This window comes from Perca flavescens, chromosome 16 (genome assembly GCF_004354835.1).
Source record: "Perca flavescens isolate YP-PL-M2 chromosome 16, PFLA_1.0, whole genome shotgun sequence".
Classification (NCBI taxonomy): domain Eukaryota; kingdom Metazoa; phylum Chordata; class Actinopteri; order Perciformes; family Percidae; genus Perca; species Perca flavescens.
Window position 1 is genome coordinate 31,813,691 of NC_041346.1, and position 13,987 is coordinate 31,827,677.

At 39.1% G+C, this 13,987-nt stretch overlaps 1 protein-coding gene across 3 annotated transcripts in view; it reads right to left on the reverse strand.

Annotated features, from left to right (window-relative positions):
* Nucleotides 1-382: 382 nt before the first annotated feature.
* The window catches only part of LOC114571216 (uncharacterized), a 17,801-nt gene continuing 4,196 nt past the window's right edge, over nt 383-13,987 (reverse strand). Inside the window, exons 3-8 of one of the 3 annotated variants that reach the window (XM_028602072.1) lie at nt 13,851-13,945; nt 9,254-9,333; nt 8,764-8,800; nt 3,515-3,815; nt 2,221-2,272; nt 383-2,011 (exon numbers count right to left, since the gene is read on the reverse strand). In XM_028602072.1, coding sequence (XP_028457873.1) covers nt 460-2,011; nt 2,221-2,272; nt 3,515-3,797 — 1,887 coding nt within the window. In that variant the 5' untranslated portion in view covers nt 3,798-3,815; nt 8,764-8,800; nt 9,254-9,333; nt 13,851-13,945 and the 3' untranslated portion in view covers nt 383-459. Of the gene's footprint in view, nt 2,012-2,220; nt 2,273-3,514; nt 3,830-8,763; nt 8,801-9,253; nt 9,334-13,850; nt 13,946-13,987 lie in introns of all 3 variants that reach the window. The other 2 variants (XM_028602073.1, XM_028602075.1) reach the window with 2 other exon arrangements.

Sequence of the window (13,987 nt, forward strand, 5' to 3'; positions counted from 1 at the left end):
CATCAATCAGGATATGATTTCATAAGCAACAACATAATATATATATACTGACCAGCACATGAAAAAAACATTAAAAACATCTAATTCACACCAAGAAAGTAAAGAACAATACATGCAAAGTTGACTTCAGTTTGTGATATAGAGGGAGGGAGCTGCTGTACTCAACATTAAACAGCAGTGTGTGTGTGTGTGTGTGTGGGGGGGTGGTCCTCACTGCATTTAAAACCAGAGCTGTTGTCTAATCTGTTCAGTGAAGTAACTTTTGGTGATTAAACATGAAACTACAGGAACAAACAGAAACAGTCATTACACCACAGAGGGAGCTGTTTCCATGCAGGAATCACACATTTAACATATAAAATGTGATTACATTTAACAGAATTATAATAAAACACATTTGATCATCATTGTAGACTACAATTGTTTTCTACACAGCTGTCTGCTCTCAGTGATTCTAGTTCATCTAGTTCTTTGCCTCTTTGCGTTACCAGCTCCTGTGGTTCCTTCATTGTCATCAGCTCGACTTTTCATCTCTTCCAGTTTCCTCTTCTTCACTGTGTCCTTCATCCTCTCAATCAGGAAGTCCAAGTGGTCACGAGTGGACACTGCATCAACCTTCAGGGCAATCTGCTTCAGTTTGATAACATGCTGAAAGGATTCCTCCAACAACTGATCTTTTTCCTTCTGAAGTTTGTCTATTTCCTTCTCAAGAGTTTCCAAAAGGCTTTTTGCCTTATCAAAGCCTGCTCGACCCTTTTCATACTTCTCTTTCATAGCTTTTACAGTCACCTTGCTGGTGATTTCCTCCTCCACATACCTCCAGGTCTCTTTCACATGATATGACTCATTACACCCACAGGACTTGCATGTGTCGTTGGAGTCTATCGCCTGACGGACCAATTTGCATGGATAGTGACAGTTCTCTTCACACTTTGTACAGCAGAGAGATCCATTTTTATTTACCCACAACTTCTTTCCTCCCTTTATGTCTTTTTTAACTTTGCGGATGCTTTTATGTTCTATTGTGTACTCCTTATTATCCTTTATGTCTTGTTCATGTTTCTTCAGGAGTGCCTGATTCTCCTTTTCAATTCTCTGTTTCAGTTCTATAGACCTAATTCTTTCTTGCAGGTTTTGGATGCAGGTTGTCAGTATGGTGCGCTCGGTTAGTACATCCACGGTTTTCTGCATCTTTTGAGGTGCAGTTTTTGCAAGGAACTTTGTGAACTGAATCATTCCTTCTGTTGTTGTTTCATATGCAAATTTAAGAGCTCTCATGTTCTCTGTCCTGTCCTGATCCTGGCAGTTATTAAACAGGAAGTGAACAGCCTGATTCTTTGCATTTCTGGCATATTTAATCATCGCAGCCTCAAGAGCTCGTAGAGCATTTTCTGGAGTCACACCATCTGAGTGTGTGATGAGGGCGACAATGTTCTTCTCCATGTCTTTTCCAAACGGATATACCACTGAATCAAAGATGTACTTCAGTCGGTCATTCAGTCGATTCTCACTCGCTTTCAGCACCAGACCCACTGCATTAATCTCATGAACTCCATCCTCTGACTGGAACAAGTCTAATAATCTTTGACTGACGATGTCATCGTGATTCTGTCCTCTGGTGTCTCTGTATCCTGGAGTATCGATGATGGTCAGAGAGTAGGGCAGAGTTTTATCTTCAAAACCAAAGATCTGGTACACAATTACATCTGATGTCTGACTTTCTGATTGACTTCTCTTCTCCTCCTCTACGATCTTAAACCAGACATTATCCTCCCACTTCACTCCCATGGCGTAGTTGACCAGAGCGTTGATCAGAGTAGATTTTCCTGTTCCTGTTTCACCAACAAGTAAGATGGTTTTGTTTATCTTGTTTGGATTTTTTTCACCAAGAGTCATTCTTGTCACAGTTCCAATGTTCTCTTTCTTTGGTATCAGCTGGTGGATAGCAGGAGATCCTGGGATAACAAATTTGCAGGGGATGTTGTCATATTTGGATGAGGTGTTGGTGTTCCTGTAGAAAAGTAAAGACATAAACAACATCACTCTACCGACCAAGGTCTTTCAATAAGGATGAGTCCACTTAATGAAAAGTGCTCTATTTTAATGCAACTGTGTTAAGCAAACAAACACATATCAGTTATATAGACCTGAAAACACACATCATCTGTAATTGTATATCACTCAAAGAAAACTGTTAACACTTTTATTCCATCTACTTACTGAGCTCTGTCCACCGGAGGGTTGAGGAGCAGGTTGGTAGGTTGAGACTCGCCTGTGTTCAAAGAACTCCCGTTAGTTTAAAAACAGTGCCATCTACTTTACATGCCCTCGAAAAGGCAAATCTTTGTCATGATTTTCATTTTCTTTGGTAAGGTAGTCATTAGCAATCTATATCAAAATGATTGCCTATTCTACATGAACTAAATTTTTTTATAAACTAAAAAAAATTATTATATCAATAATGTCTTATTTCCTTTGGCATATCTTCTCATACACATATGCAGTGATGATTGCTGGGTAGGGCTGGGTATCATTAAAAAAAGAAATTTTGATAGCAGTATCAGTTCCAATACCGTGACTTGATATTGGCTCCTGAACGCTCCTTTTTCCGGTCAGTGCCTAAAAAGTGTTGAATCCAGTACCCAACCCTGTTGCTGGGTAGTATGTATGTTAATGTTGTCCAATGTCAAGTCTCTATTAGATCATATAACGAGACGATATACAGTAGCTAGTTTAGCGCCTGTCATAATATCGTAACTACCTTACACCACTGATCAGAGAATCGTCCTCTGAAGCTGAGGGTTTATTCTGGTCAGAATTTGTTGTTTTTAAAACAAAGAAACTATTTACCAGGTAGCTGTTCCTTTTGCTGGTGTGACAGGATGAGGTTTGCCCCTCCCTCTTACCTGTGCCCGGGAGTAAGCACCAGCACACCTGGGGCTCATCCCCTTTGATTGGGAGCAGGCAAAACTGTTGTGGATTCCAGTAACACTGGTTTGAATACTAGTGCAAAAAGCGGTCTGGATATATTATATTAACTGTTGTACATATTGCATGTGGGTTTTTGTTCTTGTTATTTTGTTTTATTTTGTTTGCGGTTTTCTCATTATGCATGATGGTTTATTGTTTTGAATTGTGTCTTGTTTATTTTTTTTTTTTCAACATCCAGTACTTATTCTATTTTAACAGAAAGATTGCTATTTTAAAAAGAATATCTAACTAAATAAAAATGTATACTTTTATAATTACTTAGTTGTATCTGACCTCTGATTTTGGTGAACGGATCTGTGTGCTTTAAAGGTCTTGGGCCTATCCCAAGTGGCGTTGTCGGACATTTTAGCTTCTCGAGTGTCATAGGCCACACTCGCATTGCCACACTGGGAAATGTTTATATTTAAAGTTTACATTAAACAGTCAACAATACAAACATGTTTGGTATGAACTTATATATACATACTTAGATGCAGCAGACTTGTGTGATCACTCAGTTTGATATGTTAGTCCTACATCTTACCTTGTGTTCCTGGAGTGATGCTTGATAATTTCTCCACCAGATCATTCCTATTAATCTTCTTTAAAACCTTCTTCACCACTTCTACAGACTGATGGCTGAAGGTCTGTATGATCTTATCGACTGTGTCCAACCTGTCTGCGCATTCCAGTTGGTTCTTTGGGATGGCCTGGAATCCTACCAGGATGTCAGGATCCTGCAGGAACCACTTGAACTCCTTGAATTCTTCATCTGACAAACCTTTCAGTATCTTCAAAAGCTCCTCTTTGACAGACATTTTCTCCATCTTTGACACAAGGTTTCACTGCAAAACAGAGACTGTACATTATGGTGACCTTATCATGGGGGAAGAGTTGAGATTGTATTGACAGATAATTAAAATGTTTTAGAATCTTCTTAAATAAAATAAAAAATATGATCAAATATCCTCCAACAAAGAATTAGTCTTTAATATGAGCAGGTCTCAGAGTTTTCTTCAGTGGAGGCATAGAAACGCCCCGCGTATTATAGGTGTAATAAAGTTTACAATTGGTGATGCAGACTTCTCTGTTATAGAAGGAACTACACACACATATGACCAGCTGTTATAGAAGGAGCTACACACACATATGACCAGCTGTTATAGAAGGAACTACACACACATAGGACCAGCTGTTATAGAAGGAACTACACACACATAGGACCAGCTGTTATAGAAGGAACTACACACACATAGGACCAGCTGTTATAGAAGGAACTACACACACATAGGACCAGCTGTTATAGAAGGAACTACACACACATAGGACCAGCTGTTATAGAAGGAACTACACACACATATGACCAGCTGTTATAGAAGGAACTACACACACATATGACCAGCTGTTATAGAAGGAACTACACACACATATGACCAGCTGTTATAGAAGGTGGTACACACATAGGACCAGCTGTTATAGAAGGTACTACACACATAGGACCAGCTGTTATAGAAGGTACTACACACATAGGACCAGCTGTTATAGAAGGTACTACACACATAGGACCAGCTGTTATAGAAGGTACTACACACATAGGACCAGCTGTTATAGAAGGTACTACACACATAGGACCAGCTGTTATAGAAGGTACTACACACATAGGACCAGCTGTTATAGAAGGTACTACACACATAGGACCAGCTGTTAGGACCAGCTGTTATAGAAGGTACTACACACATAGGACTAGCTGTTATAGAAGGTACTACACACATAGGACCAGCTGTTATAGAAGGTACTACACACACAGGACCAGCTGTTATAGAAGGTACTACACACATAGGACCAGCTGTTATAGAAGGTACTACACACATAGGACCAGCTGTTATAGAAGGTACTACACACATAGGACCAGCTGTTATAGAAGGTACTACACACATAGGACCAGCTGTTATAGAAGGTACTACACACATAGGACCAGCTGTTATAGAAGGTACTACACACATAGGACCAGCTGTTATAGAAGGTACTACACAAATAGGACTAGCTGTTATAGAAGGTACTACACACATAGGACCAGCTGTTATAGAAGGTACTACACACATAGGACCAGCTGTTATAGAAGGTACTACACACATAGGACCAGCTGTTATAGAAGGTACTACACACATAGGACTAGCTGTTATAGAAGGTACTACACACATAGGACCAGCTGTTATAGAAGGTACTACACACATAGGACCAGCTGTTATAGAAGGTACTACACACATAGGACTAGCTGTTATAGAAGGTACTACACACATAGGACCAGCTGTTATAGAAGGTACTACACACATAGGACTAGCTGTTATAGAAGGTACTACACACATAGGACCAGCTGTTATAGAAGGTACTACAGGTACTACACACATAGGACTAGCTGTTATAGAAGGTACTACACACATAGGACCAGCTGTTATAGAAGGTACTACACACATAGGACCAGCTGTTATAGAAGGTGGTACACACATAGGACCAGCTGTTATAGAAGGTACTACACACATAGGACCAGCTGTTATAGAAGGTGGTACACACATAGGACCAGCTGTTATAGAAGGTACTACACACATAGGACCAGCTGTTATAGAAGGTACTACACACATAGGACCAGCTGTTATAGAAGGTACTACACACATAGGACCAGCTGTTATAGAAGGTACTACACACATAGGACCAGCTGTTATAGAAGGTGGTACACACATAGTAACAGCTGGTATAGAAAGCTCAGGGGTCTCATTTATAAATGTGGCATACCCACAAAACGGGGCTGAAAAAGTGCGTACCCCACTTCCTCCGCAAAGGTTGTGATTTATAAAAAACAAACTTGACGGGAGAATGTGCGGTCCTCCACGCAAACTCTGACCCATGCGTACGCACATTTTGGAGACAAAATAGGAATTGGCGACGCAGATGGTGAGGTGGTGAACTGAAGTCAGACTGCAGAGAGTTAATGGGAATAAGATTACTCGTAATATTTTCTAGTGTTGATGCCTCACGCACATTCTTTGACTCCATATCATCCACATTACATGAAGATGATATCCAGCAGTGTGATTTGCGCTTGTACTGATTGATAATTGTTCCATAAACACCTCCAAGTCAAATCTTAAATTGAAATGTATTCTTAATATTTAATCTGTGCTGTCTCGCCGTCACATTGTCCACTACGTAGCGCAGGAGGAGGAGATGGCCCGACTGCATGGAATACAGGATAGCATCAAATACCCTAGCATTAGATTACTGCAGAACACAGTGTAAATAACTAAATATCTGTCTTTAAAACTGTGCATATATCATCAAATGTCAAAGTCCTATAATACAGCTGTTAAGCTCTCGCGCAATCGTTACTGGTTATTGGGTCCAGTAGAGAGGGCAAAGCGCCGGAACCGGTTTATCCACTGTAAGCACTTTCAAATATGGTAATAAGCTGTTTTCACCTATTTAACAATTATATTTTTAAAATCTAATGACACCAGTGTGTTCCCCATCCCCAAAAACCCCAGGGTGTATCCAAAATTCTACTTATTCTAGTTATGAGAAATATACCAATATACTTTAAAACTACATCTCCCACAAGAGATGTGCTACATAAACTGTTACAAAGCTGGTTCACTTGTAGTTCCTCCGGGGTGGGTGGGAGGACGTGTTCGGCTCCTGTTTCTGCTGCCCGCCGTCGATGGGCTTCATTCCATTTCAGATTATAGGGTTATTTTGTCCAACATACAATGTTGGACAAAAACATCAATATTACGAATATTATGTATTTTTTATATTCTTATCCGCTGAACGGACGTACTACGTCACTTCCGGAGTATTCCGCTGATTTTTTTAAACATTATTACGGTATATAACTTACTGGAAAAAAGCTAAGCAACGTGTTTTGCTGGTGATAAAACCACTGATTATATATATGTATATTGAAGCGATACGGACGTTAAAAACCTGCTGATCGCTGTCCAAATCTCTGATCTGAAGCTCTGAGCCAACATTGCATTGTGGGATATCGGCTTTGAATGCGTCTAGCTCTGATCATATCGTAATGTTCTGTATTACAGCATACTGTAATATTTCACCGGTAATAAGAACGAAATATTATTAAAATAAAGAAATGAATACCATGATAACATCTAAATAAATGTTGATAGATGTAGCGTTATAGTTTTAAAAATATAAATAAAAAAAAGCAACCCAGCTTCCCTGGCCATCAACATTACAGTTTTTTACAACTGCTTACACACTAAATCTTTTCATGTCACACGATTTTTGAAACCTCTCACTCAAAGTGCAAAACTACACAGCAGATCTCCAAAACCAGAAGCTATGTCACAGCCTTTCACTCATCTTTCAATTACATAAAACACTTTTTTCAAAACATTACACACAATTCTCTACCTAAGACACAAAAATCTAACAGGAAGTGACTTGCTATCCATTTCTAAACACAACCAATCAAAATGCTACACTTATTTATCAGGGCACACACACACTTCTCACATTTGCAAACACATTATGTCATAACTGAACACTAACCAATCATTGCTTTAGTATAGGCCTATACAAAGGTCAAAGGTCAGATTGCCTGTTTTGAACAATGGATGCCAACAATAGACAGAGAGTAAGAGGAGTAGGAGGAAGAGACAGGGGACAACAACGAGGAGGAGGAAGAGGAGGAGGGAAGAAGAGGAAGGAGGAGAGTCATCTCTGATGAGATCAGGGAGAGAAGCCCATCTTGAGTAGCTTTACAGTGGTGTCCATACTGCATGCAACTATCTAATGACTATTTCAGCATTACTAATCTATCAGACTTTGTTTTGCACAAAGTGCATACAATTCTGTCCCCCCCACACACACACACACCCGCCCCAACACACAAGCATGGACAAACACTCACACACACACACACACACACACACATTCTTTATTCTAAAAATGATATCTTTGGCTTACATATGTTTATACTTTTGTTTTCTTGTTTCATGCTACTGTAAACAACACTGAGCTCCTCTTACTAACGTGATGTTTTGCCCAATAAATATTTTCTGTTTTACTGTAACATTACATTGTTTTTTACAGTGCACTTTTCAACCACTCTCAGCAGATTACTTTCTCTGTAGAACATTGTAAATGTAGCTATAAACCTATGAAAGACAAAAGAGCTTTAGATTTACAACAACAGTGTGTACATGGTATATCCAAAAATTTACTATTATGAAAAAAGTGTTTGCCATTTGATGCAAATGCTTCATTTTGAGATGTGTTTATGGTATTTTGAATGCAGTGTTTCATTTTGAAGGAGATGTGAGGCATTTAGCATTTTGTGTGTGCAGTTTTAGGAATTGTGTAGAGTTTTGAAAAAAGGAGACATAGTTTTGAAAACGTGTGTAAGCAGTTGGAAAAAACTGTAAAAGAAATACATATAAACCATGATTAGATCTCGTGAACAATGTTGATTAAAACAGCGGTTATTGGGCTAAAAATACCAATAATAATAATTAATAAAACTGTCACCGATTTTGGTGTGTCTATCTAACGCACCCCCGTCAAAAAATAACGTAACGGGTACCCCTATTTTGTTGAAACTTAACGCCAGGGGTCCTTGGCCATGCGTCAGGCATTTGACGAGTAGGGAGTGAGACTGTGTTGGCTAACCTTAACCCAACGTGGTTTATACTGGTGTGTGTGTGTGTGTGTGTGTGAGTGTGTGTGTGTGTGTGTGTGTGTGCGTGTGTCTGTGTGTGTGTGTGTTTTTGTTCTTACCGGTTTGTCTTATGTTTCAGTCCTCTGAGTCATTTCTCTGAAATCACATGATCAGACAACTGTCAAACAACTGCAGCGTCTCACTTTTTTTTTTCAACCTTTATTTATCCAGGTAAGTCAGTTGAGAACAACTTCTCATTTACAACGACGACCTGTCACATTCACACAGTTACACATTCATACTGGAAGCTGCCCAGTACCACCACAGTCTGACCTGATGAGATCACACATATCTCTACAACTAGTTCAAATTCACACTGTTTTTTGTGTGTCTCTGTGTGTGTGTGTGTGTGTGTGTGTGTGTGTGTGTGTGTGAGTGTGTGTACAAATCTGTGTGTGTGTGTGTGTGTGTGTGTGTGTGTGTGTGTACAAATCTGTGTGTGTGTGTGTGTGTGTGTGTGTGTGTGTGTGTGTGTGTGTGTGTGTGTGTGTGTGTGTGTGTATTTGTGTGTGTGTGTGTGTGTGTGTGTGTGTGTCTTTTTGTTCTTACCTGTTTGTCAGCTGTGTGAGGCGGTGCAGGTGAAGCAGCAACTCTGTCTGTCTCAGCTTGAAGTCCTCTGAGCCATTTCTCTGAAATCACATTTCAACGAGTCAAATCTGACTGGCTCTGTGCCATCCAACCAGTCCTACTGCCTAAAGTTGGGAGGAAACATTCAACAGCACAGGAATGATGATCGATGGGGACATAACAGGTAAATGATCAGACTAGGAACTACTTCCGTGTTTTTCACAAGGTTCACCCAGGTGTTAGCCTGACGAACTTCCAGTAAATTTGAGATTTGCTCTTCAAGTCAGTCTGGTGAAGAGCCCATTCAAACCCATTTCCAAATTTTTCCAAATCAAAGCACCAATCACAACCGTTGAGGCTTTACACTAGAGGTAGACAGATTAATCGGTTTTGCCGATTAATCGGCCGATTAATCAGCACCGATAGTTGATTGGTGGAACTATCGTTATCGACAAAAATCCAAACCGATAGTTTTTCCTGGTTGCGTCCGCGGCTGAGAAGTGCAAGAGCTGAGAAGGGTCTGCTGGCATCCTGCATTACAATAGCTCCTCTAGAGGCTCTTTCTAGCCTTTACAGGTGATTTTCTATCCAGTCTGGAACTTGGGCCTTTTTTCGGGGTTGTTGAGCATTAAATCCAAACTGTTACATCCAAGATTTATCCACTTGATGTCCATAATTCATCACGTTTTCGGTCATTTCTGCCACTAACTCCGTGCTACCCATATACAGTAGGTGCTACCGACAAGGGAATCTCCCATGATGCCTTTGTTTATGTTTTCAACCAATGGGAAGGCAGGTCCGTCACACATTACGCCTTATATGGGCATCCAAGCGAGAACAGAGAGTATATAGTGGGAAAGATGGATCCCTCCAGGTCAGAGATCATCTGTTACCGCTCTAAACCGACAGTTTAACTGTTTTTATTTATTTATTACTTTTTGTTTCACTTTGAATGAATGTCTTTTATTGACTTCAATATTTATATTTATTTCATTTAGCATGTTTTCATGGTTCAATACAGTTTTTTTATTTTTATAATAAAGTTCAGCACTGTTTTACTTGGAGTGTCATGTTTGTTTTTATCCAGTATGAATTCTAAATACTATCGGTCGATTAATCGGTTATCGGCAAATACGGCCCAACCTAGCTATCGGTATCGGTAAAATCCACTATCGGTCGACCTCTACTTTACACCAATCACAACCGTTGAGGCGGGCTCTACACCAATCACAACCGTTGAGGCTGATTGGTTGAAGGACTATCCAATTGCACCCAGAGGCATTTGAGTGGCGTCCGTTGATGACGCCCGTTTGGAAATGAACTGTCAATGGACCTTGCCCTGACCCACTCTCAGTTACAACTGAGAAGGGTGTGGTGTCAACCAGGCTACTCAGGTGTGCCAGCTGCCAAAAATAGGTCTGGGGGGCGGGGGGTGGGTCTCTAAAGGCCCAAATGCTCTGAAAGTGATAATGTACGCCTCAGCTGATGCTTCTATGACGCACTGCAGGCATCAGAAGCGCCAACACCACAGAGGCAGCAATACGTTAGAAAAGGTCTATTCAGGCGGACACAGTTGTAAAACCTCCGTCAACCCTGCATTCACTTTTCATCACCGGTTAGAAGATCTTCACAATCATTTTATTAGTAGGATAGCCCCTTGAGATGAATCATCTCATTTTTGAGGGGGTCTTTAAAACAATTAAACAGTATATACAAAATACATTCACACATACACACAGAACTCCCAAGCATGACTGCTCCAACACCAACTAATCCCAAATGTGCTGTTATTTATTGTAGATGTACAAACAGTAGCCAACTCACAAAAACAAAAATAAATAAATAATCAAAAATCGTGTTATGTCAAGTTCGAAACAAGAGCAGGTTAATTGTAGATAATTAAAGACAGATGCCTTAAAAAAAACAAATGAAGTAACCAATCTAAGTAAGAGGGGCAAGGTATTCAAATCAGATGGCGCTTTAAATTTAAAGGTACGTCATGATATTCCTTTGGAGATTCAAAGAAAAACGGGTACTCTGTATGTCTCAGACTGAATGTTGATCTATACGGGATTAGATGTTGTTTAAATAAGGAGGAGAGTTAAAGAAAATAGATTTAAAAATAAACTGCAGCCAGTGAGAATGACTTCTAGATTTAGATTTAGATTCAGTTAGAATTTATTACTCAACATGGTGCACTCCTACGGTTTGGTTGCTGTTACCATGGCTACAGCAAGTTGTTTTTGCGTGTTTGTGTTTCATGTCTGACAACTCGGGTATTGGACATTTAAGTAAGTGTAAAACTAGCACTGTAACTAAAGTAACTAGTAACTAAAGCTGTAACAGATGAATGTACCTGAGTATCTAAAGTAACTAGTAACTAAAGTAACTAGTAACTAAAGCTGTAACAGATGAATGTAGCGGAGTAACTAAAGTAACTAGTAACTAAAGCTGTAACAGATGAATGTAGCGGAGTAACTAAAGTAACTAGTAACTAAAGCTGGAACAGATGAATTTAGCGGAGTAGCTAAAGTAACTAGTAACTAAAGCTGGAACAGATGAATGTAGCGGAGTAACTAAAGTAACTAGTAACTAAAGCTGGAACAGATGAATGTAGCGGAGTAACTAAAGTAACTAGTAACTAAAGCTGGAACAGATGACTGTAGTGGAGTAACTAAAGTAACTAGTAACTAAAGCTGTAACAGATGAATGTAGCGGAGTAACTAAAGTAACTAGTAACTAAAGCTGTAACAGATTAATGTAGCGGAGTAACTAAAGTAACTAGTAACTAAAGCTGTAGCAGATGAATGTAGCGGAGTAACTAAAGTAACTAGTAACTAAAGCTGGAACAGATGAATGTAGCGGAGTAACTAAAGTAATTAGTAACTAAAGCTGGAACGGATGAATGTAGTGGAGTAACTAAAGTAACTAGTAAGTAAAGCTGGAACAGATGAATTTAGCGGAGTAACTAAAGTAACTAGTAACTAAAGCTGGAACAGATGAATGTAGCAGAGTAACTAAAGTAACTAGTAACTAAAGTAACTAGTAACTAAAGCTGGAACAGATGAATGTAGCGGAGTAACTAAAGTAACTAGTAACTAAAGTAACTAGTAACTAAAGCTGGAACAGATGAATGTAGCGGAGTAACTAAAGTAACTAGTAACTAAAGCTGGAACAGATGAATGTAGAGGAGTAACTAAAGTAACTAGTAACTAAAGCTGTAACAGATGAATGTAGCGGAGTAACTAAAGTAACTAGTAACTAAAGCTGGAACAGATGAATGTAGCGGAGTAACTAAAGTAACTAGTAAGTAAAGCTGGAACAGATGAATTTAGCGGAGTAACTAAAGTAACTAGTAACTAAAGCTGGAACAGATGAATGTAGTGGAGTAACTAAAGTAACTAGTAACTAAAGCTGTAACAGATGAATGTAGAGGAGTAACTAAAGTAACTAGTAACTAAAGCTGGAACAGATGAATGTAGCGGAGTAACTAAAGTAACTAGTAACTAAAGCTGGAACAGATGAATGTAGCGGAGTAACTAAAGTAACTAGTAACTAAAGATGTAACTGATGAATGTAGTGTAGTAACTAAAGTAACTAGTAACTAAAGCTGTAACAGATGAATGTAGCGGAGTAACTAAAGTAACTAGTAACTAAAGCTGTAACAGATGAATGTAGCGGAGTAACTAAAGTAACTAGTAACTAAAGCTGGAACAGATGAATGTAGTGGAGTAACTAAAGTAACTAGTAACTAAAGTAACTAGTAACTAAAGCTGGAACAGATGAATGTAGTGGAGTAACTAAAGTAACTAGTAACTAAAGTAACTAGTAACTAAAGATGTAACAGATGAATGTAGTGGAGTAACTAAAGTAACTAGTAACTAAAGATGTAACAGATGAATGTAGCGGAGTAACTAAAGTAACTAGTAACTAAAGATGTAACAGATGAATGTAGCGGAGTAACTAAAGTAACTAGTAACTTTAAGTAACTTACTAACGATCTAAGCGCACACCATGAAGTTCCTGTATCCTGACCCTAACCTAACTTTGTCTCGGAACCATGGAAACGCCTATAAAGGGAATCTGAATGACAGATGAGTATCAGCAGGTCTCTCTCTGTTTTAACTTTTAAGTTTCCAACTTTATATTCAGATCAAAACGTAAAGTGCAATACGAAGCTCTGGGTTTGTTTTTAATCAAATGACTCACTGACCAGGAAACATTTACTTCTGACATTTTGGGAAAAATACCAACCAGTAAAGTCTGTTACAGCCTTTTTCTTAACAAAAGTGCCTTTAATCATCTGTTGTGTGAATATTCTGTATTCATATGTGTGGAAAAAAACAGCTATACATGTATATACAATGTAGTTTTAACTTTAGTTACTGTAGAATACTGTGAATGAAGGTGATATGTTTTTGCCTCTTTTTTTAAAAACATTTTATCACTTTTCTCGACCAAATACTGTCTGAGTTCCTGCTGTGTGTTAGCAGCCTTTTATAAAGAGAGAGAGAGGGTGTGTGTGTGTGTGTGTGTGTGTGTGTGTGTGTGTGTGTGTGTGTGTGTGTTTTTATCTTACCTGTGTGTCTGTCAGCTGTGTGAGGCGATGCAGGTGAAGCAGCAACTGAGCGCGCTCAGTCTGTCTCTTTTCTTTCAGTCCTCTGAATCATTTCTCTGAAATCACATGACCAGAGAAACCTGTCAAACAACTGCAGC